Below are 27,062 nucleotides of genomic sequence, written 5' to 3'. Positions count from 1 at the left end.
GCCGCGCCACCCCCGGTCCCGGGTAGGTCGTACGAATCACAAGCTTACATCGAACCGGTTTCGCAAGCTCCCGCGCCTATCGCTTCCAATTCTTCGTCTTACCGCATGCCTACGCCCAATAACTACGCCATGGGACCTCCTGCCGCTCAAGTATACCCACCATTGGACTACCAAGGTCAAAGTCAGAGTCAGAGTCATACGTCGCCACCGGGGTCGCCTCCCGCTCGACCTTCCATCTTGCCCCACGACGAACAAGGATATTCGTACGATCCGTCACCGTCGTACCCGCCGTCGGATTACTCCCGACCCAGTTCTCAGGATTATATCAGCACTTATCGGCCTTCGCAAGTTCAGCAAACCGCCAGTGCCGTTTCCACGCCTTCCTCGATGGATCAGTCCTTTTACCCACCTACCAACTATCAACATCGAAGAACGACCTCTTCTCTACGCAATAATTTCATCAACACGATCGAACGTCCTAAATACCATGCACGACCTACGCCTATTAATACCGACAACCCGGACGATCCAGAAGAGATTCCTTTTATTCCTGTCTCGCCAGATTCGGACGATGAAGATTTTATGCCTCCTCCACCCCCACCACCTTTCGCTCCTGCTCACGGAGGCTATCCGACAGAGGTGCCACCTCCCGTTCCACCAAAAGATGACGATTTCAACTCCATGCCACCACCTCCACCGCCACATCCGTCATCCTCATTATCCCAAGATCGTATTTTTGATCACCTTCCACCGCCGCCTTCAGTGACCCCGCCTGTTCGTTCCGCACCACCAAAAGAAGACGATCCTTCCTTGCTCTCTACGTTATCCAAGCAATTTATTCAGCGAATCAAGGCTTTGGAGCATGTGCGAGAACTGTTTTGTGCCAACGAATACCCAGAGTCATTTACAGGCCAGGAAGCCGTGGTAAGTAAAAAGAAACAATAGGAAAAACTAGATATAGAAAAGACGGGAGAATTTAACGGGAATTCCCTAGACTGTATTGCGAGCGATTCTTGGCGAAAAAATTCCAGACGAGTACTGTATTACTGTGGCGAATGCATTGATGCATTGTCGACCCTCATTGTTTCAGCCGGTTCACTATTCCCAAAAATCGCTGATCAAGGGAACAGTGTACAACTCTCCTGACGAAGTGTATACCTTTGATGAAGACGCCTCCGCCACGGATATCCCTGTGGGTGTGTTCACCAGTTTAACAAAGTGTTACACCTATGGCTGTGTTCCCGAGGAAGGCGGCTGTTATGCTCCCCACTGTCCCAACAAACCAGAAGTCTTTGAGAAGGAGTTTATGGTAAGCTATTATCCAAGTATCTATCAACGGTGATCAACACAACGAGCAGACGTCATCTCACTCTTTTTTCAAGACAAACGTGACATTAATGCGTCAAACATCCACTCGATCGACCACATCGATTGAAGCCAATACGGTAAGCATGGAGTGATGATAGTGGCTGTTAGAGGATGATGACGCTAATGATGGTTTGATTTAGTCATATCCGCATACGGCATGGGCTCAACGAGTGCCAAGAGAACTGCTTGAAAGTGTAAGTAAGCGAGAACGTGATCGGCAGGAGGCCATCAATGAAATGATCTACTCGGAAGAAGTCTATCGCAACGATCTGGATACCTTGCATGAGGTGAGTAGTGCAATAAAAGAAAACCCATGACAAGGAAAACAAGCTTGACTGAACAGCGATTGGATATGCCTAGTTGATTGTGTGCCCATTACTGGAATCCAATATCATTGAACCCCGTCGCCGTAAACACTTTGTGCGAGAAGTATTCAATAATTACGAAGAATTGCGGGAAATCAGTGCGGCCTTGTTCAAGGATCTTTTGGAGTTGCAGCATCGGTACGATCAAAAATGTGTTCCAATGATCGGCGATATCCTTGTGCAGCACTTTGCGTATTTCGAAAAACCGTTTACGACCTACAGTCCACATGTGTCGTTAGCCGAGTACATTGTGGCGGTGGAATGCCAAGCGAATCCGGAATTCCAGCGATTTTTGACAGAAACAGAGAAACATGAACGCATGCGACGTCTTGCCTTCCGTCATTTTTTGCTCAACCCGGTGTCCCGTATGCAGCGGTACCCGTTGCTGTTGGGAGCCATTATCAAAAAGACCGATGAGGATCATCCTGACTACGCGTACCTGGTACGTTGTCAGGAAATGATTCGCGAGGTCGCTGCACGGGCGGATCAACAAGCTGAAATCACTAAACGGCGCCTCGAGATCCTCAAGATCAACGATTCGCTGACATGCAAACAGGGAGAATTCCATGATCTGCAATTAGCAGATCCGCACCGCAAATTGTATCATCGTGCCGATCTGAAACGACGCAGTAACGGTATTGAAGTGACGGAAAAATCCGATATCCACGGTTTCGTGTTTGACCATGTGCTCCTGATGACCAAGCCGAGAAAGACGAGCAATGGAGAGGAATATCGCATCTGGAAACGACCGATTCCTTTGCAAATGCTGTTTGTTCAGGGTAGCAACGATTACTTTGGCAGCACATCCAAGTCGCAACTGTCAAGTGCGTCCAGTTCGCATATGATGCAAAGTATGGCGAGCAACGTGTCTTTGACATTGCATCATTTGGGTCAGCGTGGTGGCGTGTACAACTTTGCGTGTTCTTCGGTGGAAGAAAAACAAGCATGGATCAAGGCGATTGAGGACGCGAAAGCGGCGCTACGGAAACGACAAGGCGAAAATGATGTGTTTGAACTACGTACATTGGATGATTCGTCGTTCCGATACGTTGGATCGACGGGATCCGCCAACGGTCATGGTCGAGTGAATTGTTCCGTGCCTTTTGTGACGATCAACAACGAATACAAAGTAGCCATCGGTACGGATATCGGTGTATACTTCAAGACGGTTGGCCAGAGCAACGTGCGAAGGGTGATTGCATGTGAGAATGTGAAACAATTGGCGGTGTTGGAGAAACATCACATTCTTCTTGTGTTGTCGGAGAAAGCGTTACGCGCTTACCCTGTGGATGCATTGAATTCGCCCACCAATACCAAAGCGCCGGAACGACTTGCGCAAGAACTGGCTCAGCATGTGAGTTTCTTCCAGGAAGGCTTCTGCAACAACCGCGATCTTTTGGTATACAAAAAGAAGAAGAATACCTCTAGCGTATTTACCGCCCTTCAACCCATTTGCGATTTACGCGATCCAAAGAACCACAAGTATTTAACCCAACGCACCGGCTTCCTCGGCCAACGATCCAGTTTGTCGTGGTTTGAAAAGTACAAGGTAACAAAGAAGAAAAAGTTCTAAAAAGGGAACGACGGGCCCCCGATGGGCTCTCGTTAGTTGATTTTTTTGGTTCTGACGTTTTATGTTTACAGGAATTTTATGTGGGTGCGGATGCAAGCAACATCCATTTCCTAAAGGCCAAGTTGAATGTGGTGTGTGAACGAGGCTTTGAGATCATTGATCCTGAGAATCTGAGTGTTGGACGTGACATTCCTGATTCGGAAGACCCTCAGTTCAACTTTGTGCAACGTCATAATGAACACCTGAAGCCGTTGGCCATGTACCGTATCCAAGACAAATTCTTGCTTTGTTACAACAAGTTTGCATTCTATGTCAATAATCGCAATGGTTCCCTAGTCCAACGAGGCGAAGGACGGTAAGTCAACCGAGTGGTTTTTAAACAGCCAACATGAATGGTTATTGACAAAATGGTTTTTGTTGTAGATCACCCTTGTTGTGTGAATGGGAAGGCAATCCTGATCATATTGTTTATCAACATCCATATGTGATTGCTGTGGATCAGCAATTTATTGAAGTCCGTCATGTGGATACGGTAAGTCTCTCGCACTTTTCCTTTTAAAGACTAGAATTAGGCGCAAATGGGGGTTGGTGGACGGGTGGGAAAGCAGACCATAAATGTATGATAAGGCTTGCTCACTTTTGGTATTTCATTTTTTTTGTTTAGGGTGAACTGGTGCAAATTATTCCCGGTGAAAATATTCGTCTCACTTATTACAATGGCGGTGGAGAAACACCAGTGATTCATTTGTGCATGACCCACAGTCAGCGATCTGATATGCAGCATATATTTCATCTATCCTTCAACCCACAGCGGGTCCCCACCAGCCATCCTCGTCGATCCTAACCAACATCAATAATAAAAAAACACCAACAGCCGACCTCAATCATTTTCATTCATCTCTATTGGCAATGGGCATTTTCGCGGTCGTCAGTGTATAAATGGGAATAAAAGGAAAAAAAAAAAATTTGTTGCTGTAGTCATGTTGGTGATTTGACTCTTTTTTTTGCCTCTCCGCCAAATTTAGCGTCTTCCCCATGCGTCGTGTTTCACTCGCCATGATTAGCAAGTGCGTCTTTTAGAGAGGCTGTACCACCATAACCCAAGCAAGAGAGGTGGAATTTTCACCGTTGAATGTAGCACAAATCCATCTTTGGAGAGCAGCCAAAAAAAAAAGAAAGCCAAAATACAAAAGGGATAATGAATCAAAGAAAAAGAAAAAAAAAACAGTGGTGGGTCTACTCGCTTCTTTATTTACATCAATTGAACTTTTTTGAGTCTCCTTGTTCTTCCGTTTTGTCTAGTTCATTGATTTTTTAACTCTCCCTTTTTTTTGTATTCTTTTTTTTTTCTCCCTTTCTTTCTTTTCGCCCGCGCATCTTTCATTTTTAATTTCTTGCGTTTTGAGTTCCCTTCTCAGCAAGTGTTAATATAAATAGTGGTTTTTTCTCTTTTACAACACACCTATTTTCTTCTTTTTTGTTTCCTTATCCGTCTTTATCCGCCATTATTCATACCCCTCTAATTTTTTTCCTTGTCTTTTTTTTTATTGTGTGTGTGCATTTACCCACTATCCGTTGTCTAGTAATATAAAACTGTTTGGCGAACTCTCATGGCGACGACGACGAGTTATGACTGGGTTGAACTTGTCGATCCTCAATTGAATCATTCCTTCTACGCCAACGTGGTAATGACCCCGAAAACACACGAGTGAATGAATACCAAATGCAGCATGCTAATCAGCAAGATGGGTTGCCTTAGATTACAGGTGAATGCTCTTGGCAAACTCCGAGTGCGGGCTTGACGTAAGACAATTGAAACCTTCTTTTTTTTCGATTAATGCATTTCTATTAAGGATCGCTCACCATGGGAACTGACGAAATGGATGATACATGTGTAGTAAGCTTGCCAACGCCGAGGAAGATTGGTGGGAATTATGGGATGAAAAGAATCGGTTACCTTACTATTACCACTCGAAAACCAACACTACCGTATGGACTCCACCTAGCCAAGGACAAGTATTGTGTTTGACCAAAATTCAGGTGGGTTTTTAATTTTTTGTGGGCCAGCTAAAAGAGATAAAAAAAATTGATCATGGAAACAACGTGCAAAATAGGCTTCTACGTTTGCCAGGCACATGTCTCTACCTATTTCCCCGCCACCACCTTCTTCCCCCTCGCCTTTTAATTCACTCGATCCTGGGGCTGGACCCTTGGATCCTTCTACCAAACGGCACAGTCGATCGCTTGACCTTGCTTCGTATCAGGGCCGAATTCAACCATCACTGCAACGGTCAGCCTCGGAAAGTGGGAAAAAATCCACCCTTCCCATTATGAACGACGATGATATCCCAAAAGACAAACCGCACCACATCGTCACGCCTTCCAGCATGTTTAATTTCTCTCTTTCCAGTAAACTTCCCGCTCCATTAAGGAGACCCAGTATACGACCACAGGTAAAACACGCGCCAAACGGATCCAAAAAAAAGGGGGGGGGGAGCAACTGTTGTCTTGGGAAAAAAAAAATGACAACGTGGTTCACTCCATTTCCGCAACGATAGTAACCTTTTTTATTTTTGATGGTGGTATATATATATTTTTTTCTCTAGGCCGATTCCTCGCGATTGACGAATTTTGCCAAATCGCGTGCGTCGATAGAGTCGGCTTTCTCCAGTCTCACACGACCTTACAAGTTTGGTGCAGGTGGTATGATGAATCGTAACTCGGTAGCGGTCAGTGCGCCGGCCACCAATCCAGGTAAAGCTTATTTTCCATCGATTGTCATAGGAACAAAGACTCACTGGCCAACAGAAACAGTAACTGCCGTCAGCCCATTGAAAAAACTACCGACGGTCCAACATCCTCCCTACATCGGTCCGCTGGCTCAGACCGGTGATTCCAAGTAAGTGAAGGTTGGCTTTTTCGGTGTGGTTGGCTTTTTTTGCTTATTTTGGATCACTTATGATGGAAGGAAATCATTACCTACAAGTCTACAACAAGATATTAATCAGTTCGCCATTGACGGCTTTGCCAAAAAATACTTTGCTACCCATAAACGAGGACTCTTTCGACGTCGTGTACCCATGAATCAAATGTTGCAATGGACAAAGGTAAAGATCCTTTTGCGATGGAATATACGTGTTAGCTCCGACAGATTGACTCATCGGTCTTGATTAGGATTCGATACGTCAACCGTTGATTATGTTGAATAAGGATCTTTACAAGGATGCACTTCGATGCTTCAAATTGATTCAGATCATCATGGGAGAGCGGCCAAGACCGCGTGGATCCAACGAAATCGAAGAAATGCAAACGATTCTGAGTTGCGGCATCACCAAAGGACAAATGCGCGATGAAATTTACGTCCAACTCTGTCGACAGTTGAACGGCAATCCCAAAGGGTAAGAAAAAAAAAGATTTGCCACACAGATCTGGCCCCCCACATCTCCATAGTAATACTTTTTTTTCATGATGATTTTCTAGTGAAAGTATCAAGAAGGGATGGGAAATTCTGTGCGTGATCAGCGTGACGTTCCCGCCGTCGAAAAACCTCGAGTCGTATCTGTTCAATTTCATCCAACAGCATCATCACCTTCAGGCCAACCAGGTCAATGTTTTCAGTCACCATGTCACCAACAAGTTGAAACGCATTTGTCTTCGTGGCGCCAAAGGCAAAGTCCTCACCGCGGCGGAAATTGAACGTGCCAAGGTAAGAATCATTGAGCATGGACAAACCTTCATATTTGATTATAATATGTCGGTGAACTGACCTCTCCCAATTCACAGGAAGCGCCTTTCAAACCATCGGTATTTGGAGAATCGTTGGACCTCATTATGCGATTACAGTCGCAAGATGCATTAAAGATACCACGCATTGTGCCCTTCTTGGCCGACACGGTGCATCAATTGAACGGTCAACACTCGGAAGGAATTTTCCGTGTTCCTGGCGACGCGGATGCAGTCACCGAATTGGTAAGCCAAAAGAAATAGAAGCTAGACCTTTATTGAACGAAAACAGAATGTTCATTTTCTTCTCTTTTCTTTTCCTGTTTAGCGTATACGAATTGAGAATGGTCGTTATGATGCGACAGATATCACGGATCCCAATGTCCCGGCATCACTTTTGAAATATTGGTTGCGCGATTTGTCCGAGCCGTTGATCGGCACGGAATACTACGATGAGTGTATTGCCTGTTCGGATCAGCCTGATCAAGCTATTGCGATTGTGAACAAGTTGCCGGAACTCAATCGGCGCATTGTGCTGTATATGATTAGCTTCTTGCAAGAGTTTACCGCGCCCGAGGTGATCAAGGAGACCCTGATGAACGTGTCCAATCTGGCCATGGTGTTTGCTCCCAACTTTTTGCGTTGTCCTTCCGAAAGTTTGACAGCTGTTTTTGAAAATTCCAAATACGAACAAGCGTTCCTTCGTACCTTGCTGTTTGAACTCAAAGCAGATAAACTCGCATGTGCTCAAATCAATGAACCCACCTTTGGCACTCGAAAATAAAATAAATAGCAGAAAAAAAAAGAAAGTGCTACTGTATTTCTACATACTGATAATCACCGTGTAACCTCTCATCTTAATTCGTTAATATTTTTTTTATTGGTTGTGCTGTTGTCTATCTCTTTTTTTTACGTTTCTTTGATATTGTTTTTCCTTTGCAGCTCATGCCCCGATCTTTTCTTTGGGGAATGCCTCTGCTGCTTGCAGCATTCCTAACTCTCGGTGGATACTGTCAGACCAACGAATTTGACACTACCATTCCTCGCTTTGAAGAAACATCCCTCGATAATGCACTTGGTACGTCCATGTCAACCATGACCTCGATTTCATTCAATGTCACAACATTCTGTTCGTTGTCCTCTTTTTCTTATATCGTGGCATTAGCGGGCAAGTTTTCGGTGGAATACCGTTCATGGTATAAAGTCGTGCGTAACCATGTTTGGAATGAAACCTACGCTCTTGTGTGTTGTGGACAGACTCTGAAAGACGATGCCGAGTTCACGGCCGTTATCAATATCCCTGTGGCTCACGTCGCAGTGGACGGTGCGCTGGACGCGTTACCATTTATCGAGGTAGGATAGATCGGGATCAATTGGGTTAAGATATCATGGAGATCGTGTATTCACCTTTTTCGATGTTGATCTAGTTGCTGGGACAACAAGATAAAGTGGTGCAGATCAAGCAGTCTCAGGAAGTGACTTCACCTTGCTATGCCAATTTGACCGACAACACATCGGTCAGACCGGATCTCGTTCTTCGTTCGATTCATGCTGAAAAAAGCGAGATGCCATCGGTGGGATTCAATGCAGACAACGATCAACTCACACCGTTGCAGGTAAAAAAGGGAAACCGCCTCGTCTTCTTTATTTTTCGCAATTCCCTTCGCTCATCATGTCAACCGTGATTAATCGATTCAATGATACTGTAGAAAGGTTCATGGCTGGTCTATATTGCCTTATTCTTTGATCTTGAGAAAACCGCGGATAAAATATTCGCAGATATTGTCAACCGGTATTCTTGCCACCAAACCAACCTGATCGGAGCTCCACATCCACGCAATGTAGCATGGACAATGTACGATTCTTCCAAGAAAACATGGTCACTGCTGAAGGATCCATTTTATGCACAATTGGTAGCGGACGCAGGTAATGTTGATGAGCATTTATTCCCCTGAAGGATAATATAATGATACCTGCCATTTTTTTTTCTTGCTCAACAGGTGCTTCTCTGGTACAACCCAAATCGTCTTCTGAGAATTCAGATAGAGTGGCAGAATTCCATGCCGATTTGCGTAACGCCGACTGCGTCATCGATGTGTCTTCTCTTACCGTAACCCAAGACCAAGACTACGATGACTGGCTGAAACTGGCCGGCTTTACTGATGCCAATGTTGATATCTACAATCAGTCCTTTATCACTCGCAAAACATTACATCGCACCGACGGATTGACAGACGATATGGGCTACTCTGGTAAGAAAGAAGAAATTGGCAAATTTGGGCATGCATTGACACCTGATCTTTCTCTTTCTGGCGACCTTATAGATTGGCCCCAGCGTTCGGCGGCACGTCCGGATCTTGCATTAAGAGGTTTGAGCAATACTGAGCATTATTTCCGAGAATTCCGAGCTGATGGGGACGGTTAGATGTTATTCATATGGTGTATCCTGGGTATAGTCCTTATCATCAATACGTGTGGCTTCGCAATTTCGCCAAGCAAGATGATAGTCGATTGATTACCAAGGAAACGTATCCAACCTGTCATGGCATGGCCGATACGATTATGGGGGATATCTGCGTTTATCGCAATTTCTTTGATCAGTTACGCTCTTCCGCTCCTCAGCCTCCGCCGGTATCCTTTGGTGCTTTAGTGTTCGCCATTGGCGTTATGATCGCAATGGCTGTGTTGTATCGTCGTTACTATCGTCAAACCAAATTTCAGTATTACCCAATGGATGATCTGTCCTCCTCAGGCCCTCACCTCTAAATCCTGACAATGCCCATGATGAATCATCCGGTGGCTGCAATCAACACCATACCAGGCGAGATGCACGATTCCCATATCCGAATTCATTCATGCAATTGGGCATTGCATCCAGCCTTCTTTTTTTTCTTTTCCCCCAACATTTTCATGGTCTAATTTGTATAACGAATCCACTCATTTATGCGGAATAAAAAGATCCAGGGGAAAGTTTGCGAAAGAACTTTGCAGAATGGTTGCACAGTGCGCATTGATGTAACCTTGTTATCACCTTTTTATAGATTTTTGTTAATTGCTATTGCTTTGGGTGAACGACATGACCGACGTCCTTCTCCAGCTGTGGTAGCAGGAGGATCCAATGATGTACCTGAAAAGTATGAACATGATACAGTCCATGTTATGCAAAAGGTGTTGATTTGAAGAAATTCTCGCTGGTTCAATGATTCCACAAGCGGAAGGGGAGGAAGAAAAGTAAAACTTTATTCAAACAGTAAGCCAATCGCAATGCAGCAAGGAAATTACTGCATCTTTTTATTTTTCATCTTTCTCCGTGCAACCCGAATTAAAAAAAATCCTAATTTTTTTCGCCATTCATAGATACACCATTTGCACTACAATATACCGATGAATCATATCGACATCATAACCTCATGCCAAGTTGATCACTAACTACCATTGGAAAGCAGACATGACACGATCCGACATTGCTTTGCAACAATGACTTCATATCTCTAATAGATTACATAACTCATCAAATCCGGCATTGTTTACAGAGAACAATAATGGCTCGGCCAATTCAAAAGTACATGAAGAAGTAAAAGCGATTATGGAGAAAAGGATCCAAGGTTGTTTATCAAGATTGGTTTATCCACAGATTTCCTTTTTTTTTCTTTCATTTTTATACAACGTTTAAACGGGGAAAAAAACTGATGAGATATGTTTACTTATCTACAGATGCGATGGGATGAATGGCGGCCTGAAACAATGATACAGCCGGGAAAAAAAAAAGGGGAAAGAAGGAAAAGAGAAATGAATGTAATTAAATGGACAACAAGAAGGTAGGAAAGAGAAAAAAAAAAGATGAATTAACTGCATACAATCAAAATGAGTATAAAGGGGATATGTTTTCAAAATGGGAATATTCATGTAGTGTGGAGGGAGGGGAAGGTGTAATACAGTACAAAAGCTCGCTTTACTTCTTTAAAGCCCACCATTCTTCACCGTGAATCGTAGGCTTGGTATTGCTGGCGGTTGCTTTGTGACCAAACACTCGTGTCGCTTTGGCCACACGACGTTTCCATGTGGACGCCAAACCCGCCGAAGAGGAGCGAAAGAGCAGCTTGGAATGGATGGGAGACAAGGGCGACTCCGATTGATAAGGAGTCGGTTCATTTACATGAATGGGTTTCATTTGGTCTCCGCATGAAGAGATGAAAGAAGAAGGAGGAGAACGATGATCCACATTGTTGTCCAAAGAACAAGGTACAGCGGGAGCCGGGGCAGGGGCCGGTAAAGAGGACGTCAATTTTTGCAGCGTCAAATACTGCTCGTATTCTCTCAATTGATACAGTAAATGGAGATTGGGACTAATGGCAGGAGCTCGTGCTTTGACGTAATCGTAAGCTTCGGACATGGGCAAGCCCATGGTAGTCATGACAAAGGCAATTATCACCGTGGCGGACCGCGCCACGCCGCATTGACAGTGCACCAAGATAGTATAACCAGCATCCATGGCTCGACGCACCGCGTCCACAGCGTATTTCAATTCATGGGCGAGATTCTCTTCTTGATGATCCCATGGCAACTTTTTGTATCCAATATGAGCTGCAAACAAGGTATCGGCGGATCCTCGCTTGCTGGACGGGAGACTTGACAGTGGCGCCGAATCATCAGATTTTCGGCTATTGTAAGACCAAGACAATTTGGAGTGAGGATCGGCGACATTGGCGGCGGTACTTTGGAGACTGGAAGCGTGACTACTGGCGGTAGAGGTCATGGATAACGAAGGAGTGGGTGCAATTAGAAAATCTTCCAGCGGTTCAAACAGGTGTTCATGAGGATGATGGACTTCGGCGGCCACATTGAGAATGCATTGAATGGACAATTGTCGGAGCTGGATCAGATCGCATGCATTATGTTCAGCACCTAAATAGAGTTTGGGCATAATGCAGACGGGTCCCTGGAGGTATGGGTTGTTGGCCGTGGGATGTTGTGACATGATGTTATCAAAGGTGGGTGTCCGTGCAAAAGCAGCAGATTTGGGTGATGCAGGGGCAAACATGCGTGCTGAATTGGTGAGACACAGTGATAAGTTTTTGTTGTTACGTCTTCGATTGGCCAGGCCAGAAGACGCACTAGGAGGTAATCCCAACGACAATGGCCGATCCGTACAAGACGATAACGGTGTGCTCTTGGTAGTAAAAGGGCTGGTCGCACTACTAACAGTAGAAGCAGTCATATTGAACGATGTATTTGAAATTATAATATAGAAGAAAAAAAGCTACAAGGTTTTTTTTTTTTGTCACGTCCAACTGAAGTTAAAAAAAAAAGTCACCAGAAAAAAAAAGGAAAAGAGACAAGAGAGGGCAAAGAAGAAAAAGGAGAAGAAAAAGATAAAACAGATGTAAATAGGACGGGAGTGTATGAATTTATATGAACCCAAGAAGGGGGAGACGCACCCACCCAAAAAAGAACACAAGAAAAAAAGAACCCAAAATTCATTCATCAATAAAAAAACACCTAATAGTTTGTTCGGCGGGATAATAAATGCACCTCATTTTAATTGCTTGGCCAATCATTCGTCTAGATGGTTAATTAGAAAAATTGGCTTCATTGTGCCTGTATCACAAATACAATCCTTCAAGCCCTGTCACTTGTCCTCCGTTCCAGACCAACTCCCTAAGCTGCTATTCGCTTTCGTGGCTCGATGACCGTCTCTCTTTTGCTCACATCATCGCTTTTCATTGGTTCACTCGTTTTTACCCATCCAAACCCACTCCCGCATCTCCATATAACGGCATGAACTTTTTCAAATTTGTTTTATTTTATACATTTACAAAAAAAAAAAAAAAAAAAAAATCTGAGTCCCCCAGAAAAAGTTATAATACATTTACACTATCCCTTTTTTTTATATCCACTTAAGACAACACTTGATCTTCTCGATGAAGAGGAATTCCATCTTTCAATTGTGATTTATCGACGCCGCCTTCGTTCGGCTTACGAGCCGTCGGCAAAGAAGGTACATGCGAATTCTTTTGTGACTTTTTGTACTCATCGAGTGTCTTTGTGTCATCGTCGGTGTCGAAATCGTCTCTTGGTGTAGCCATGCCTTCGCCGGCGGGATCTTGGGCTGACGGCATGTAATCCACGGCACTGAATTTGGGACAAAAGTAAACGAGAAACAAATTAGATGATTTAATTACTCAAAGAGTGCTCCCCATTATGTTCAAAATGCTAACAGCACAATGTTCTACTTACGCGTCTTCTTGTGCGGTATCCAAATGGCCCCAACCTTGTTTGAGTTTTTTGGCCGAGTCACTAAAAAAAAGAGTCAGTCTCAAAAGCCAGAGTTCGCGATATACACCGTTGCCATTGTCCACCATCAGACCACTTACACCAAGCCGGTACCGCTGTGACGATCGAATTGACGTCCTCGTCGCTCAACGTTTTGCTCCATCAATTCATCCCGAGCATAAACGTGACCGAGATCATCTGTATTAGACGAGACGTTATTGCTGGCTTCTAAACCGCGATCGCGACCACGTCGAGAAGGTGGAGACACTTTTTGGAATTACCATGCGGACAGTGAGTTAGTAAAAAGAAAATCCATCAAAGTTATTATTTTTGGACCGGACATACCAGCAGTGCGTACGTCGGCTCGACGTGCAGCTTCACGTCGGCTGAGACGTTCGTTTTCATCGTTGGTTTCGACGGGCTTATCGTTACCAAGCTTATCTTGCTTGACGGGTTCTCCAATAACTTCGTTTGCATACATGATGTTTTAAAATATTAAAGATATAGAGTGTTTTTGCTAATAGTGGGAAAAAAATCGTCTGATGATGACCTTTTTATACTGAAACCGTCCTTTGCATGAACACCCAATCACGTCAATTTTTCTTTCACCATGACGTCATTTATCTTCTTGAGTCCCCAATTTTTGCATGAAATACCTGAAATAATCACACAACGTATCTCAAAAGGGGAAACAACGAGATGTTTTGGGGATGATGATATGCTCAACTGAATGGGATACTTTTATTTTATTGCGTGATTGTTGCTTACTGCCATTGATTAAGCTAAATGTAGCAGCCATCATTGGTTTTACAGCATAAGTACGCTTTTGGCTGAAACGAGATGACTGCCATGTCTAGCATCACTATTTTTTTAGTGCGAAAATAGGCTATTCATGATGACATAGCTCATGCCATCATACAACAATACACAACACTTACGGCCGTGTGAAAAGGTTAGGGGCCACTGTGAAAGAGGAAAAAAAAATAAGTGCGTCTATTTTTTTTGGTATTTTCTTCCTTTTTCTTCTCGTCTTGAAAAAAAATCATTCCCTTTTTTCGTTTTGGATGTTCGACATCCATGGAACGCCTGTGGAGTCTCTATTTTTTGCGTGTCCTGTTTCGCTATAATTTTCAAACAGCGAGTGAAGATGATTGAAGCGTGGCATCAGTTCACCGTCAACAAGCTTTTGGAACTGCAATGGAATCATATATATGAAGAGCCTTTCTCAGCTGAACCTGATGAATTGCAAAAGTAAAATATATGAGATCATTTGTTGAATACGAATGGTGAACACGAAATGATGAATACGAATGATGAACACAATAGTGAGCACTCACTAATGACATTGACCAGCTTGAAAGCACCCAATGAAATTTTCGGCTTTCTCGACCGCGTCCTCCTGAGAACAAATTAGGCTTTAAGAGCGGATATGGAAAACTATCTGCACCATTTGCACACCGAAAATATGGGCTGGCGGGCCGTTCTTTTTTTCACTGGAACCCTGAGAACTCCATGGTGTGCAGATAACGGAGTTTGGACGGAATCGTTTATCCGAAATGGCTCACCTAGTCCACACCCACTTTGGACTGAACGGAGACTCAAAAAAAATTCCTCGTGCATGTGGCTGGACAAAATGCTTACGAACCGTCATCGATGCGCGCTAGAACAACCAAAAAAAAAAAAAAAAAAAAAAAAAGAAATGCACTTCACGAATGCATCAAGACACCCGCCAATTTCAAAAAAGCACATCAACAAAAACAAACTATCTGCATCTGTTTTCTTCTTCTGCAATTGTCATTGCAACGCTGCAACAAAACGAAATCGCAAAAAGAAGTCAAAAGGAAATGACCCAGATGATCTACGGTGAATGATCTAAAAGGATGATTAATCTGATCGTTCCTTTTTTCTGGTTCGACACAATTAAAAAAAGCTGGATCCAGTGGAGTTTCCCAACACACTTAATTCCGTTTTACAGCACGGACTTCCAATTCCCACATGATTCAATTGTAATCACGCATTTGCCATGACAACACTGGTCCAAAACAAAAAAAAATATTCCACTAGCATTGTCGGCGCATTTGATGATTAGTCAAACGTGGCAAAAAACTTTTCAACCAAGCGATCCGTTTCACGCATATATGCTTTGTCACCTTTTTGCATTTTGCCCATTGACCTACAACAGACAGAGGAGGGAAAATAATCTACCGAAAAATCAGTTGCAAGATTTGATCATTCATAGATTGGCACTGCCACTTTGAGCTTAGATCTGATTTTGGAGAAATTTAAACAAAAATGAAATACTAAAAATAGAAATCAACGACTTTTTTTATAGATTTGAACCACATTATTTTATGTAAAGCAAATTCAAATGATAAAAAAAGAGGGAATAAAGAGAGAAAGTAAGAAATGGATAGAAAGTATATTTGAGATTCACGAGAAAACTCGAGGGAGGTAAGTTGAAAGAAAAAAAGAAAAAGGGATAAAATAATACAACTACTGTACACATACAACAAAATCGTGGGAAAGATGAAATAAAGGAAATTCAAACACAAAAAAAAAGAAGTCGGAAACAAAGTGGATAGGAAAAAGTTAAACGGACTAAAGAATAGGTAAAGGGAATATTATTCTGAAAGTTTTAGAGGGGGGAAAGAAGAAGGGGAATTTTTGCCATTAAGAAAAAAATAATTATTTGGCATTCTCGAGATGTTCGACATTCTCGTGGGCCTTCTCCTTTGTGCTGCTCTGGCTCGAACCAGCGGCGCCAGATTCAAGGGTGTCGTGCTTCTTCTTATCATCCGAGTCATCATCAAGATCCTTGCCAGTGGTTTCAGGCATGCAGAACAGGACAAAGACGAAACCGATAAAGTTGATGGCAACGAACACGATGAAACTGTAGCTTCCCATACCGGAGTCCATGTAGGGCCAGATGGTGTTGATGATAAAGTTGAAGAGCCAGTTGGAACCGGAACCCAGGGCAGAACCAGCAGCCAAGGCGTGCATAGGCAAAAGTTCGGGGGCAATCATCCATGGAATGACACCGCAACCCATGGAGTAAGAGAAGGTGTAAACGATACAGGCAGTGATGACCAAAGGACCGAGTTTGGTAGGGTTGGCGGGATCCTTGACGGAAGCACCAATGACCATGAAGATACAACCGAGAGTGGTACCACCCAAGGAGAGCAACATGAAACCCTTACGACCAACGACACGCATGAAGATCAAAGAAATCAAGGTGGCAATACAGTTGACACCGGCATCGGTTAAGGAAATGGCGGTAGCCAAGGGAGCATTTGACAAGACGTTGGAAAGGAAACCGACAGAGTAGACCGACATGGGACCGATACCACCGACTTGGTTGTAAGCTTGCAAGACCATGACAATGATAGCGTGCCATGTAACGTGCTTGTCCTTCCAGAAGAGAACTTGGAAGACGTTCATGCGAGGATGGCCTTCACTTTCACGTTGACGAGCAGCAAGCATGTGGGCGAATTCTTCTTCAACATCAGCGCCAGCACGGAGTTTCTGAAGAGCAGCACAGGCAGCATCGTATTTCTTGTCACCGCAAAGACGACGAGGAGTTTCGACAGTGAAGAAAAGAATAACGGCAAGTTGAATGGCAGCAAGGACAGTGGGAATAGCCCACAAGACACGCCACGAGGGAGTGTTACCGAGCCACAAACCGAACAATTGGGTGAACAAAATACCCAAGTTCAAGTACATTTCAAACAAGGAACCGAGAGCACCACGAGCGGTGATGGTGGAGATTTCAGAGACGTAGATAGCAACGGAAGAACCGCAAATACCGGCACCGATACCAACAAAGGCACGGCCAACAGAGTACTTTAAAAAATGACAGAATAGTGATGAGTCGACAAATTTCTGGGAATATTTTTTTTTGAACAAGCGATGATGACTCACCATGTAAAGGTTAACGGCACAAGCAGAGAGGACACCACCGAGAATGAACCAGCCGCAAGAGATCAGGATACAGGTACGACGAGAGAACCAGTTGTTAAGATTCATACTGGCAAGACCACCAACTAAACCACCTAGAGGGAAAGCACCGACAGTGAAACCCCTAGAATTGACAGTTCCAATGTTGATAAGTAAACAGGTACAAAATACGTCATTGGCTGTACAGATTAAAAAATATCGCTTCTGCTTACCAGGTACCATCGGACATGGGGAAACAGTTGGGCAACGCACCATTACCAGCTCCTTCCGGAGGACACTTGGTAATATAACCTTGAGGCATATTGGGTACACCTAAAATAAAAATTCGTTGAGTGTCAAAAATTCATAATAAAAGGATGCTAATTTTATCGGGATTGACAATAATAAAAAATTTTCAATCTAAGGATCGAGAAAAAAAAATACTTACTGATATGCCAACCAACGTTGAAACCAGAGAAAGCTGCGACGAGGGCGCAGAACACCATGTATTTGGGATAACCCATATCTTGCGACTTTTGCAGCGCCATTGTTATTGTGGGTGAATTCGAAAGTTGGAATTAATGTGTGAAAGAGGAACGACGATCAACGAAACTCCAAGTTTTTTCTTCTTCTTTTGTGAAAGGTTGGGTTTTTTTCGGGTTCGACGAGGAAAGTTGAACGGAAAAAAAGAGAAGGATCAAAGAATTCAAGAAAAAAGAAAAAAAGAAAAAAAAATCGAGGGTTGTCGAGAAGAAAGAGGAGGAGTTGATTGACCAAGAGATCGATGGCTGCAAGAACGATGGCTGGGTGATCGTAATTTATAGGAAATCGGATGTAGAATATGTCGAGGCTATTTTCGATTACTAAAAAGAGTAAGACGTGATATACCCCGCAATCAGCGATTGTGATTCGTTATTCCGTGGTACACATTCTACTCGACTCACTTGAGCGGCTTTCCAACTTAAAAATGGAAGCCCGCAGCCATTCTTTTTTGGTTGGTTGCGACCTAACTCCACCTACGTAACCCGCACAGCTATTACAACATCTTTTTTGGTGTCGGTGACCCGCGTCGACCAGATTGTGTCGGAGCCGATACCACAATAATCTCTGAATGCCATTTTTTTTTCCTCTCTTATGAGTGGGAGTTGATGGGATGACGTGTCGTTGTCATGAGAGAGAGGAGTTGCCTATTTTGGATAGCTTCCACAGACGATGGGACAACTTCAGCGGGGGGCCGAAGGATTACTTTTTATTTTAGGAGACATTACGGACGATGTCCTTTCTTCCTGAATATTGGGAGGATATTTATATTCTTTTTCTTTTTACGACGTATTAGGAAAACACCAACACAAAGAATCGACAGACGGTTGAGAAGGGACGACACAACCGTACGGGCGAATTATACCAAGTACAACTGAACTCTTTCCCAAAGTAAAAACAAAACACGAAAAAAAAGCTATGCTTTCCCATGCAAAGGTTGTGCTACTATGGTAATTCTAGAGACCTACTATTACTACCTCTCAAACTGTACCACAATGAACAATCAAACAGAAATAATCATTTTCCACTTCTTTCTTCGAGATTTGCCAAAAAACGTAATCCTATCTTCCCCACATTTTTCGAGATTGAAACTCAATTTTTTTGGATTTTTTTTGGGCGTTGAACCACACATGGCCTGGTGACAAAAACATATCTTCCATTCTTCACTTTCTCTCCATTTTGGAGTGCCAAAAAGGCGAATGTCATTCACATCCGTGTCGCACCATCCACAACCCAATCCCGCGCTATCATGAAAAATCGGGAGCTTGAAAAAAAGGGAATTTAGTTGGAAATTGTCACTCCGAGAAGAGTTATCTCTTTTTTTTTGGTTTTTGGCATCGAACCAAAAAAAAAAAAAAAAAAAAAAAAAAAAAAAAAAAATTGGAACGTTCGTAGACTCTAGTCTTTCTGCATTACTCATGACAATTCGAATGTCTCTGAATAAGAAAAATAAAAAAAAACCGGTTTATTACCAAAAATATTAAAGTTTCCTAGCCAATAGAACATGGTCTCTATGTCGATAAAAGTCCTCTTCTACCGTGGGAACGAGTGAACGAGCGAGCGGGGGAGCCATCGATCTGATTGTTTCTTTGATTGAGTCGAAAGAAAGCTTTTGAAAGTAAACGAATTTTGGATGCATCGACGATCATGGTATATTACAAGTCATATGCTTGGGTTAGACAGATTCAATAACAGTACTAAACTTTCTTTTTCACAGAGCACCAAATCATGACTTCCCATATTGATTGGGGATTTTTTTTTTTCGCAGGCTCTTCTGTTTTCAGACGGTCAGGCTTGACCCATGAACGGCTCTAGTGCGTTTCAAGCAACCACATCCAGTGACCTCGAAATATAGCCACATTGTACTTTGTCAAGCTATACTTGAAATCTTAAACCCCCACACCCATGTTGCCTTGCAACCACAACAACCAGTAGGTTACCTAACTTTGCCCAAATTCCATTTCCATCATTTCCGCCCATGAAAGTTCATCTTGTTCATTTGTTTTGGCTTTTTCTCCACGTATCCATATAAAGAATAAAAATATTGACTCCACACCCCCAGTACGCCATACAATTGTAAGACAACGAGCCATTTGCCTCTTTTCATACTTGTTGGAAAAAAAAAAGTGCTGAGCCAAAGATTTTTACCACTGGAAATATGTGTTTGCTTCGGTTATTGTAATGAATCTACCCAGGGACGACCTAAAATTTTCCAAATTCACTGCGGAAGGATTCTTTACCCATGCATGTCAAAAAGACCGGTCTCTCTTTTTTTTTTCTCAGGTGGCATTTTCCTTTGCCGTCGCTTTTTTTGGGGGGAAGGGAGGAAGGTGGAAAGCCACGCCCAAAAAGCACGGAGAGAAAGACGGAAATAGCGGTTTTGGGGGGGGGGAACAAGAAAAAATTCACTAGGATGACGATATCATTATCACCAAGGCACATTGAGTGGTGCATGTTGGGTAGGACAGATATCCCTATCTTGGACAAGTTCTAGATATCTTTGTGCCACCCTTGTTGTCCTTCACAATCGCTCAGTAGCATCTGAATACATATGATAATGAAAAAAGAAACCACTTCCCATTTTTCCACAAATCGATCCAATCGATCAGGTTCCTGAAACGTCCCACGCTCCACGTTTTGAAAGGAGAAAAATACCATGGCTATTGTTACCAAACATTTGCACTGTCTTCACAGAAGGGGAAACAGCATCGGGTGCCTGATGGCTTGCGTTGACTCTGAACCAAAAAGGAAACTCAGTCCGGCTAAAATGATGGCCTACCAGTCTGACATTGGATTTTTCTTTTTCCCTGCCATATGGCTGTATTGTTTTTTTTTTCTTGGCTATTCATGTCAATGATTTGGTTGTAATTAAATGCATCATTGTACTATTATCTGGATGCACGTCGAAAACAGATTTAGAATTCTTGATAGGGAGGCAATAAATTGGTGTTCCATCAACTTTAATAATTTATCCATCAGTCTACCTGTTCCCAAAGAGAAAAAAGTTATTGCCGCGCTTTTTGACGTTGCATTTTTCATTAATGTTATAGTTGAACACGACTTTCAGTGCCAGCAAGAAAAACGTATGATGAAGCGCTTTTTTCTTACCACTGTAAATTTCAAAGAATTTTTCTTCTTCGGGCACCTGCTAGAATAGGTTAGTTTATCTGCAATGCGGAATTAAAGCGTAATAAGCTTTTTTTTTGAATTGATTCTTTGGTCTATCTAGATCCATTTTCTTGGCCATTGAAAAAGCGTAATGATGGGTGTTTTGTAAGTGAAAGTAGCCATTATACACCTTAGCACTGAACCTAGTTTTTTCGACGATAGGTTCGGCTTCATCCCGAAGCCAAGCGAACACAGGCTTCAAAGACCGCCCACGGCAAGCCGACCAAAAAAAAAAAAAAAAAAAAAAAAAAAAAAAAAAAAAAACCATAATGCTTAGTGTCCTGTTGAAAAAGCCGCTCATGGTGCAATCCCGATTCGCCCTAACTTACTTTAATACAATAGCCGGAGAAGAATCATCCAGCCCTGATCTGTTCACTAAATGTCTCGGCGATCCAGACGTGTTTTTAATCTCTGTAAATAGAAAAAAATAAAATTAAGATGGGTTATCAACCAGAAACTATGATGAAATGTTAAATCGATTTGTCCTTCATCGGTGCTTCCAGTTCTTCATCGAGCTTCCAATCCTTACAACAAGATTTTTTCTAGACCTTCGTTAGCCACTTGCTCTGGTCAGCACAAGTAAAATTAAGTGCTCGATGATCCAGATTTTTTTTTTCTGATCCGAAATAGTGTGATCTCGCCTGTGTGATCTCGCCCTTTGACACCTCATTACATTAAAAAAATTAGATGGTCTCTCCAAAGACTTGCAACTTTGCCATTTTTTTTTAATAGAATCCTAAAGAAATTGTGATTAATTATATGCCGTGCTTTTGCCCTGAACTTTCTTTGAAACAAGAATATCTTTTTTTTTGAATGAAAACATGATAATGAAAAATGCAAATAATAAATCAAACCTTCTAAGTTGGTCCTTGTAATGAAGAATTGTTTTTCTTTTCTTGCATCAATATGATCTGATTCTAGTGTATTATTATCATCGCGATACTGCATTACAAGTATAATGCGCAAAAAGAAAAACCGAAATTAAAAAAAAAGACGCGATCACAAACTTCATGCACCGTATTTCATTTTATTCTATTGTGTCATGCCCACTATGCATTAAAATCTCTTATTGTTCATGTGCCTGCTTTAAATCAGAATAGAATAGAATAAAAAATTCAAGATAATCCATAATGCAAGCTTCCACCAAATGATTCTAATTACATGCCTGCATATATGCCTCTTCATCCGTTGTATATTTTTTCTTAACAAGCCGTACACCCGCTGTGCAATGGATGCCACCTGCTACTGGATGCCGCACTCTTGCCTTGAGCGACATTCGTCAGACAAAAAGCCTAACGCAATACGGCATAACCTGGGCGAGACTCTTGATGGAACTTTGGTATATTAATGTCAATACTCTGGCATACCATGAAACACTTTTAATGAACAAAGCAGCACTTATTGACCCCCTCCGTTCTGTCCCGCCCAAGGTTATGATAGATCTACAAAGATGTGTGGGAATGTTGGGTATTTAATAGATAGATTTTTGGTAAGAGTATGGATCGGTATTTTACGAATTCCCATTTTTCACAATGTGAATTTCATACGAAGAGTCAAGAATCACATGCATAATTTTGGGTATGAAACATCCACACGTTCCAACAATTCTCAAGAATTCAAACCGTGGATCATCATCAGATCCACGGTGACGGAGTGGTTTTTTTGAAATGAAAAATGTTTCTCATCTGTTTCTGCTACTTCGTTACGCAATCACAAAGGCCTAGTTAGTAAGCATTGTCATAGTTTGTTCATTTCATTTAAATTGCACGAACAATAAACTAGTAACATATCTCTCTTTGCAGATCAGTCTGGACTAGTTCGATGCACCTCTCAGATCGTCAGCAACAACATGCAGATGACGAACAATGATGTAACTCCGACAACCGAACGGTGCCATTGGACAGCGATCTAAAACTCGCTTCGTTGGCTCAAAATTTCTCATCAGGTCCGACACGGTGGGTTCAGTTGCATCCCAAACACCCAACAGCGTTCGGCCGCGAAATGGCTAATCATTTTAGAGTTCAATTATGGCCCATTTTTGGGCATCGCCTTTGGATAATAAAATAAGATTTGAAAGCACGCTTTTTTTGTGCGAGGATTGATATCGAATTGCAACCATGGCAGAAAACGGCATTTTCTCATGTAATCTCGACCATTTTTATTGGTTCTTGGACAAGGTTACTCAAATGATAAAATATCTGTAGAATCCTAGGATAACGGCGATAATAAGAGCCGTAACGATGGCCGATTTCCTTCTTGAAATCATCGCCAATGCGCTTTCTTCTTCATATTGTCGCCGTCGAGCCGCCCAGGTGACGTGGTAATTTGAATCTTCAGTTTGAGTCACCTCATCTGGTGTGATTCGGACCATCAAATACCGATGATCACTCGCGCGATAATCGGCGTTGCCTGTCCACTTCTGGACCACCTTGAAATATCTCACCAACGTCCAATCCAACTTGGCTTTAAACAGACCACCGTACGATGGGTTCTCGAGCGTGACATCATCGTACGGCCACGGATCGTAGAAACCTGGGTTGCGCGCCGTCCGTAACACAGGTAAATTAAATCCACTTATCAGTGTAAATGGCCATGCCCCCAAGATGCTCCACAGCAGATGAAAGAGCCATAATGGGTAATGCCTTGTGAACCCCGCCCGTGCCAAAAGGTGATTCACCTCGCCGTCGTCCCAGTGGAACCCAAAAACGTTTTGATGCCACCAACTGCTCTCGGATTCTCCCAGCGACAGCCAGCGGTATCGATCGCGGGCGTACTTTGGTGATAGTCGAACAATGGAGTGAGCCATGGTATTGAGGTCACCAAAGATAATCTGATGAGGTGTGTCGGCCACGTGGTGGGCGGCGTCTTTCAGAATCTCTGAAAAACTGGCCACTCGTCCAATAATACCAGTGAACACCTACATCCAAAGTAGGTCAATTTGGGTTCTGTTTAATCTGCCAATCACCACGCTTCTATAGTGGTCCAGTGTTTTTTGTTATACCTCTAAATGAACGCAATAGCACCGTATAGGCGGCAAGGAACCAGCCTTGACCACACCTATTAACGTATAACGGCTTTTGGGGAACCCCCCGGTCGTGAGTTTTTTTAGGCAATTGGAGGTATTTTCTACCGTAAATGCTTGTATATACTCTTACCGTCCCTCGCGTGGTTCACCAAGACCAAGTCCATCCTTGGGCCAGTCAAAAGGTTGATACTGATGCTCCAACACTTGGAAATCAATATCGTATTTTGATAAAATAGCGTTCCCGTGAAAACCGCCCCCCTTTTTTTTTTTTTTTTGGACAGTACAAGTTAGTCGACCTTTGTCTTTCTCAACTTTCTTGTCAAAGAAAAGCATCTTGCTCTTTGTTTTTTAGTTTACCTCGTTGCGCAATTCGCGGACTGGGCTGTCGATTTCGTGAAATTCGCAAACAAATCCGCCTTTCATCTTGAGGGCCTTGCACATTTCTTCCATATGATTGCGTGAGCCTGAACGCTTGCAGTCGATATCGACTTCTTGCAGAATGGCGACATCGGGATCCAGTTGGTTCATGATGGTCAAAATATCCTCAGATGCTGCAATACAAACCGAGTGGTTCAGTTCATACAATACGACTCAATTCTCAACGAATAATTTTGCCTACCATAGTTACGTTCTACATTCCATTGCAACACTTTAAGTGAAGGATGCGATTCTGTGGTAGAGATTGATGCTGGTGTTGCATCTCTGTAATCGTATACAACAAGCTGTCCGGGTTTCATTTCTTTGTTTGTTTTCTTTTTGTTTCCCTACGACATGCTTGTGTGCAAAGCGCCACGCACGGGTGCCTTTGACTTGCCAAGCCTTCCTGCCCGCATAAACCATGCGGACTTTAAAAATCGGTACGCAAGGCTTTTTTCAACGCTTGGACTATTTTTTCAATCGGCTCATATCTCATTTCATTTCTTTTCTCTTGTTTGTTCATTTTTGTATTATCTACTTCTCAGCATATCAACATGCAGCCAAGAACGCCTACAGCTACAAGACCGATTTCATGGAAAGACGATTTTTCGATATCGCCACTCTATACGTCTTCTGATTTAGACCCTTTTGGAGACAAAAATGACGAAATTCGCCGATGTATATCCACACCTTCATCGAGCGTGTCATTACCCACCCCAGCACTCAGTGGATCCACCTCCGATTCCTCTGATCTCAATACGGATGAATCCGACAAACTACTCGTCAAACCAGACTCAACCACACACTATGTACCAAGACGTGTGCATCGTATTCAACGTCATACGTCCGAACACGTAGCGTTGTGGTTAACGTACGCTGTTTCTTCCGTTTTGTCACTGGCGGTGGTTCTATGCTTCCTTCCGTTGGCATTATTTCAAACAGCTGTACGCAACCATACCGACAAGAATCGACGAGGAAGTGATCACATCCCCAAAAATGATCAAGAGTGGGAGGAAACAAAAGAACAGATTACCCATGATGAAGCCTATTATGCACGCCACTGGGGTTACAGCTGTGAAGCATATGATATTACCACACAAGACGGCTACGTATTACGAATGTACAGAATCAATAAAAAGGAGGCGGATATCAAGGGTAAGTTTACAAGGCAGGTGAATCAGGGAGTTGTTGCATGTTTACTGAGGCAACGAAACGAACCCTCTTCAACCCCTCCCTCCCTCCCTTCTCTTCCGAACTTGTAGGGAAACGAGCGGTTTTGTTGGGCCATGGTCTTTTCCAGTGTTCCGGCGACTTTGTACTGAATGAAGACAAGTCTCTGGCTTTTGTGTTAGCCGATCAAGGCTATGACGTGTGGCTGGGCAACAATCGGGCCACGGCAACATTGGACCATACCACATTATCACATGAAGATCCCGAATTCTGGGACTGGGGAATCAAGGAACTGGCACTGTACGATTTTACAGCCATGATCGACCATGTGAGACAAGCGACAGATAGTGACAAGGTAAAAATGGAAAAAAGGGAAACTCCTCTTTTGGTCATGCTCATTACCATGACAATGAACCTGATCAGATGGTGTGATAGATTGCCTACATTGGTCATTCTCAAGGAAATGCCCAGGGTTTTGTGGCGTTGGCACTGCAGCCAGAGATTGCCACCAAGTTGAGTTGTTTCATTGCCTTGGCTCCTGCGGTGTTTTCGGGAAGTTTGACAAGGTAACGTCGATATTCCCCCATGGATGGTGATGGATACATAAGAGTGAGCTCATGAATTCATTGGATTGACATAGTACTTTTCCGATTCGACTATTGATCAATTTGGACGATCGGTGGTACAAACTCATATTTGGTAAGTGCCCTTTTTCTTGGGCGGTCTTTTAATTAAGCGCGGTGCATTGAAGTCATTGTTTCGTCCATCCCAAAGGTACGACGGCCTTTTTGCCATTGATGATGACGGCTCAGAAATGGTTGCCTCCGCGTCCCTTTTCCGTACTGGCTTACAGTATGTTTGCGTATTTGTTCTCATGGTGGGACCGTCACTGGTTACGACGAAGAAAAGTGAAATATTTCCAATTCACACCCCGGCTAGTGAGTTCACGTCTGATTGCCGACTGGTTGGAAGGATGGGGCCGACGTGGCGTGTGTCTTCATCTGACAGGCAGCAATGGCAGTCATGCAGATTTGAAAAATAGACTTCCATCGGAAAAAGTGCCTTTGGCCGTTTTTTATGGCTCCGATGATTACCTGGTCAGCGGTGAACGATTTATTCGTACTTTTGCCGGTTACGAAAAGTACGATGCTTCAGGCCATTTTATCCCTGATCCTGTCACCGACCACGCCGAAAACAACCTGTTCCCCATGTTGAATCTCATACATGTAGAACGGATTCCCGATTATGAGCATATGGATACGATCTGGGGCCATGATAACCTCGACACCACATACCCCGGGATATTCAAAGTATTATCATCATCAGCACAATGGGATAATAAGATGTAATAAACCTTGTTCATATCACCTATTACTACACCGACTCGTCCCCCTCTTCACTGTCGCTATCGCGATTTACACGGATCTGACTTGGTTGGTTCTGCGCAGTGCAACACAAATCTGTATCCAAAAATGGGGACCAATTTTTTTTTTCTTTTCCAATGCAC

The 27,062-nt window shown here is 43.1% G+C and overlaps 9 protein-coding genes across 9 annotated transcripts; 4 read left to right on the top strand and 5 right to left on the bottom strand.

Annotated features, from left to right (window-relative positions):
- Positions 1–681: 681 nt before the first annotated feature.
- BYT42DRAFT_632834 (CNH domain-containing protein) lies at positions 682–4,173 on the top strand (the record flags this gene model as incomplete). Its single annotated transcript, XM_051572468.1, has 8 exons — positions 682–924; positions 995–1,288; positions 1,383–1,445; positions 1,509–1,655; positions 1,729–3,282; positions 3,378–3,661; positions 3,730–3,838; positions 3,971–4,173. The coding sequence occupies 8 exons, from the start codon at positions 682–684 to the stop codon at positions 4,148–4,150; spliced, it is 2,874 nt and encodes a 957-aa protein (XP_051425155.1). The 3' UTR covers positions 4,151–4,173.
- A 366-nt stretch (positions 4,174–4,539) lies between these two features.
- BYT42DRAFT_562625 (uncharacterized protein) lies at positions 4,540–7,891 on the top strand. Its single transcript, XM_051567492.1, has 11 exons — positions 4,540–4,991; positions 5,066–5,109; positions 5,205–5,346; positions 5,421–5,759; positions 5,913–6,060; positions 6,115–6,205; positions 6,275–6,413; positions 6,481–6,704; positions 6,787–7,012; positions 7,090–7,275; positions 7,358–7,891. The coding sequence occupies exons 1-11, from the start codon at positions 4,917–4,919 to the stop codon at positions 7,811–7,813; spliced, it is 2,070 nt and encodes a 689-aa protein (XP_051425154.1). The 5' UTR covers positions 4,540–4,916; the 3' UTR covers positions 7,814–7,891.
- Positions 7,892–7,903: 12 nt separating this feature from the next.
- On the top strand, positions 7,904–10,006 carry BYT42DRAFT_562620 (uncharacterized protein). Its single transcript, XM_051567491.1, has 7 exons — positions 7,904–8,107; positions 8,195–8,382; positions 8,457–8,645; positions 8,739–8,955; positions 9,030–9,281; positions 9,354–9,398; positions 9,455–10,006. Exons 1-7 carry the CDS (start codon positions 7,975–7,977, stop codon positions 9,793–9,795), a joined length of 1,365 nt encoding a protein of 454 aa, XP_051425153.1. The 5' UTR covers positions 7,904–7,974; the 3' UTR covers positions 9,796–10,006.
- A 1,326-nt stretch (positions 10,007–11,332) lies between these two features.
- Positions 11,333–11,608, bottom strand: BYT42DRAFT_473246 (dual specificity phosphatase; the record flags this gene model as incomplete). Its single annotated transcript, XM_051563584.1, has 1 exon — positions 11,333–11,608. A coding segment is annotated over one exon (276 nt), but the record flags the coding sequence as incomplete, so codon positions are not given.
- A 1,238-nt stretch (positions 11,609–12,846) lies between these two features.
- BYT42DRAFT_562615 (uncharacterized protein) lies at positions 12,847–13,831 on the bottom strand. Its single transcript, XM_051567490.1, has 4 exons — positions 13,648–13,831; positions 13,404–13,569; positions 13,267–13,326; positions 12,847–13,161 (listed from the first exon to the last, which is right to left on the bottom strand). Exons 1-4 carry the CDS (start codon positions 13,781–13,783, stop codon positions 12,927–12,929), a joined length of 597 nt encoding a protein of 198 aa, XP_051425151.1. The 5' UTR covers positions 13,784–13,831; the 3' UTR covers positions 12,847–12,926.
- A 1,790-nt stretch (positions 13,832–15,621) lies between these two features.
- Positions 15,622–18,013, bottom strand: BYT42DRAFT_562608 (general substrate transporter). Its single transcript, XM_051567489.1, has 4 exons — positions 17,684–18,013; positions 17,469–17,568; positions 17,221–17,380; positions 15,622–17,142 (listed from the first exon to the last, which is right to left on the bottom strand). The coding sequence occupies exons 1-4, from the start codon at positions 17,781–17,783 to the stop codon at positions 15,988–15,990; spliced, it is 1,515 nt and encodes a 504-aa protein (XP_051425150.1). The 5' UTR covers positions 17,784–18,013; the 3' UTR covers positions 15,622–15,987.
- A 5,142-nt stretch (positions 18,014–23,155) lies between these two features.
- Positions 23,156–23,692, bottom strand: BYT42DRAFT_480368 (uncharacterized protein; the record flags this gene model as incomplete). Its single annotated transcript, XM_051563679.1, has 1 exon — positions 23,156–23,692. A coding segment is annotated over one exon (537 nt), but the record flags the coding sequence as incomplete, so codon positions are not given.
- A 142-nt stretch (positions 23,693–23,834) lies between these two features.
- BYT42DRAFT_261895 (uncharacterized protein) lies at positions 23,835–24,835 on the bottom strand. Its single transcript, XM_051562759.1, has 5 exons — positions 24,588–24,835; positions 24,326–24,519; positions 24,099–24,226; positions 23,945–24,040; positions 23,835–23,860 (listed from the first exon to the last, which is right to left on the bottom strand). The coding sequence occupies exons 1-4, from the start codon at positions 24,703–24,705 to the stop codon at positions 24,004–24,006; spliced, it is 477 nt and encodes a 158-aa protein (XP_051425148.1). The 5' UTR covers positions 24,706–24,835; the 3' UTR covers positions 23,835–23,860; positions 23,945–24,003.
- BYT42DRAFT_562603 (Alpha/Beta hydrolase protein) lies at positions 24,824–27,050 on the top strand. Its single transcript, XM_051567488.1, has 5 exons — positions 24,824–25,540; positions 25,648–25,910; positions 25,991–26,121; positions 26,196–26,254; positions 26,330–27,050. The coding sequence occupies exons 1-5, from the start codon at positions 24,940–24,942 to the stop codon at positions 26,902–26,904; spliced, it is 1,629 nt and encodes a 542-aa protein (XP_051425147.1). The 5' UTR covers positions 24,824–24,939; the 3' UTR covers positions 26,905–27,050.
- The last annotated feature ends 12 nt before the right edge of the window (positions 27,051–27,062 follow it).

This window comes from Radiomyces spectabilis (assembly GCF_025331425.1).
Source record: "Radiomyces spectabilis strain NRRL 2753 chromosome Unknown BYT42scaffold_4, whole genome shotgun sequence".
Classification (NCBI taxonomy): domain Eukaryota; kingdom Fungi; phylum Mucoromycota; class Mucoromycetes; order Mucorales; family Radiomycetaceae; genus Radiomyces; species Radiomyces spectabilis.
This window is presented reverse-complemented; position numbering and strand designations above follow the sequence as displayed.

Excerpts from the sequence above, each read along its gene's own strand:
- BYT42DRAFT_562625 (XM_051567492.1), top strand. The coding sequence starts at position 4,917 with ATGGCGACGACGACGAGTTATGACTGGGTTGAACTTGTCGATCCTCAA. Across the intron at positions 5,347-5,420 it reads TGTGTTTGACCAAAATTCAG|GCTTCTACGTTTGCCAGGCA; the intron begins GTGGGTTTTTAA and ends CGTGCAAAATAG. Across the intron at positions 7,276-7,357 it reads CGGATGCAGTCACCGAATTG|CGTATACGAATTGAGAATGG; the intron begins GTAAGCCAAAAG and ends TTTCCTGTTTAG.
- BYT42DRAFT_562620 (XM_051567491.1), top strand. The coding sequence starts at position 7,975 with ATGCCCCGATCTTTTCTTTGGGGAATGCCTCTGCTGCTTGCAGCATTC. Across the intron at positions 8,956-9,029 it reads ACAATTGGTAGCGGACGCAG|GTGCTTCTCTGGTACAACCC; the intron begins GTAATGTTGATG and ends CTTGCTCAACAG. Across the intron at positions 9,399-9,454 it reads TCCGGATCTTGCATTAAGAG|ATGTTATTCATATGGTGTAT; the intron begins GTTTGAGCAATA and ends GGGGACGGTTAG.
- BYT42DRAFT_562615 (XM_051567490.1), bottom strand. The coding sequence starts at position 13,783 with ATGTATGCAAACGAAGTTATTGGAGAACCCGTCAAGCAAGATAAGCTT. Across the intron at positions 13,570-13,647 it reads AGCCGACGTACGCACTGCTG|TGTCTCCACCTTCTCGACGT; the intron begins GTATGTCCGGTC and ends AATTCCAAAAAG. Across the intron at positions 13,162-13,266 it reads GATACCGCACAAGAAGACGC|TGCCGTGGATTACATGCCGT; the intron begins GTAAGTAGAACA and ends TCCCAAATTCAG.
- BYT42DRAFT_562608 (XM_051567489.1), bottom strand. The coding sequence starts at position 17,783 with ATGGCGCTGCAAAAGTCGCAAGATATGGGTTATCCCAAATACATGGTG. Across the intron at positions 17,569-17,683 it reads CAACGTTGGTTGGCATATCA|GTGTACCCAATATGCCTCAA; the intron begins GTAAGTATTTTT and ends TTTTTATTTTAG. Across the intron at positions 17,143-17,220 it reads GTGCCGTTAACCTTTACATG|TACTCTGTTGGCCGTGCCTT; the intron begins GTGAGTCATCAT and ends CATTTTTTAAAG.
- BYT42DRAFT_261895 (XM_051562759.1), bottom strand. The coding sequence starts at position 24,705 with ATGAAACCCGGACAGCTTGTTGTATACGATTACAGAGATGCAACACCA. Across the intron at positions 24,520-24,587 it reads GAATGTAGAACGTAACTATG|CATCTGAGGATATTTTGACC; the intron begins GTAGGCAAAATT and ends TTTGTATTGCAG. Across the intron at positions 24,227-24,325 it reads TCCGCGAATTGCGCAACGAG|GGGGGCGGTTTTCACGGGAA; the intron begins GTAAACTAAAAA and ends AAAAAAAAAAAG.
- BYT42DRAFT_562603 (XM_051567488.1), top strand. The coding sequence starts at position 24,940 with ATGCAGCCAAGAACGCCTACAGCTACAAGACCGATTTCATGGAAAGAC. Across the intron at positions 25,541-25,647 it reads AAAGGAGGCGGATATCAAGG|GGAAACGAGCGGTTTTGTTG; the intron begins GTAAGTTTACAA and ends CCGAACTTGTAG. Across the intron at positions 26,255-26,329 it reads GTGGTACAAACTCATATTTG|GTACGACGGCCTTTTTGCCA; the intron begins GTAAGTGCCCTT and ends TCCATCCCAAAG.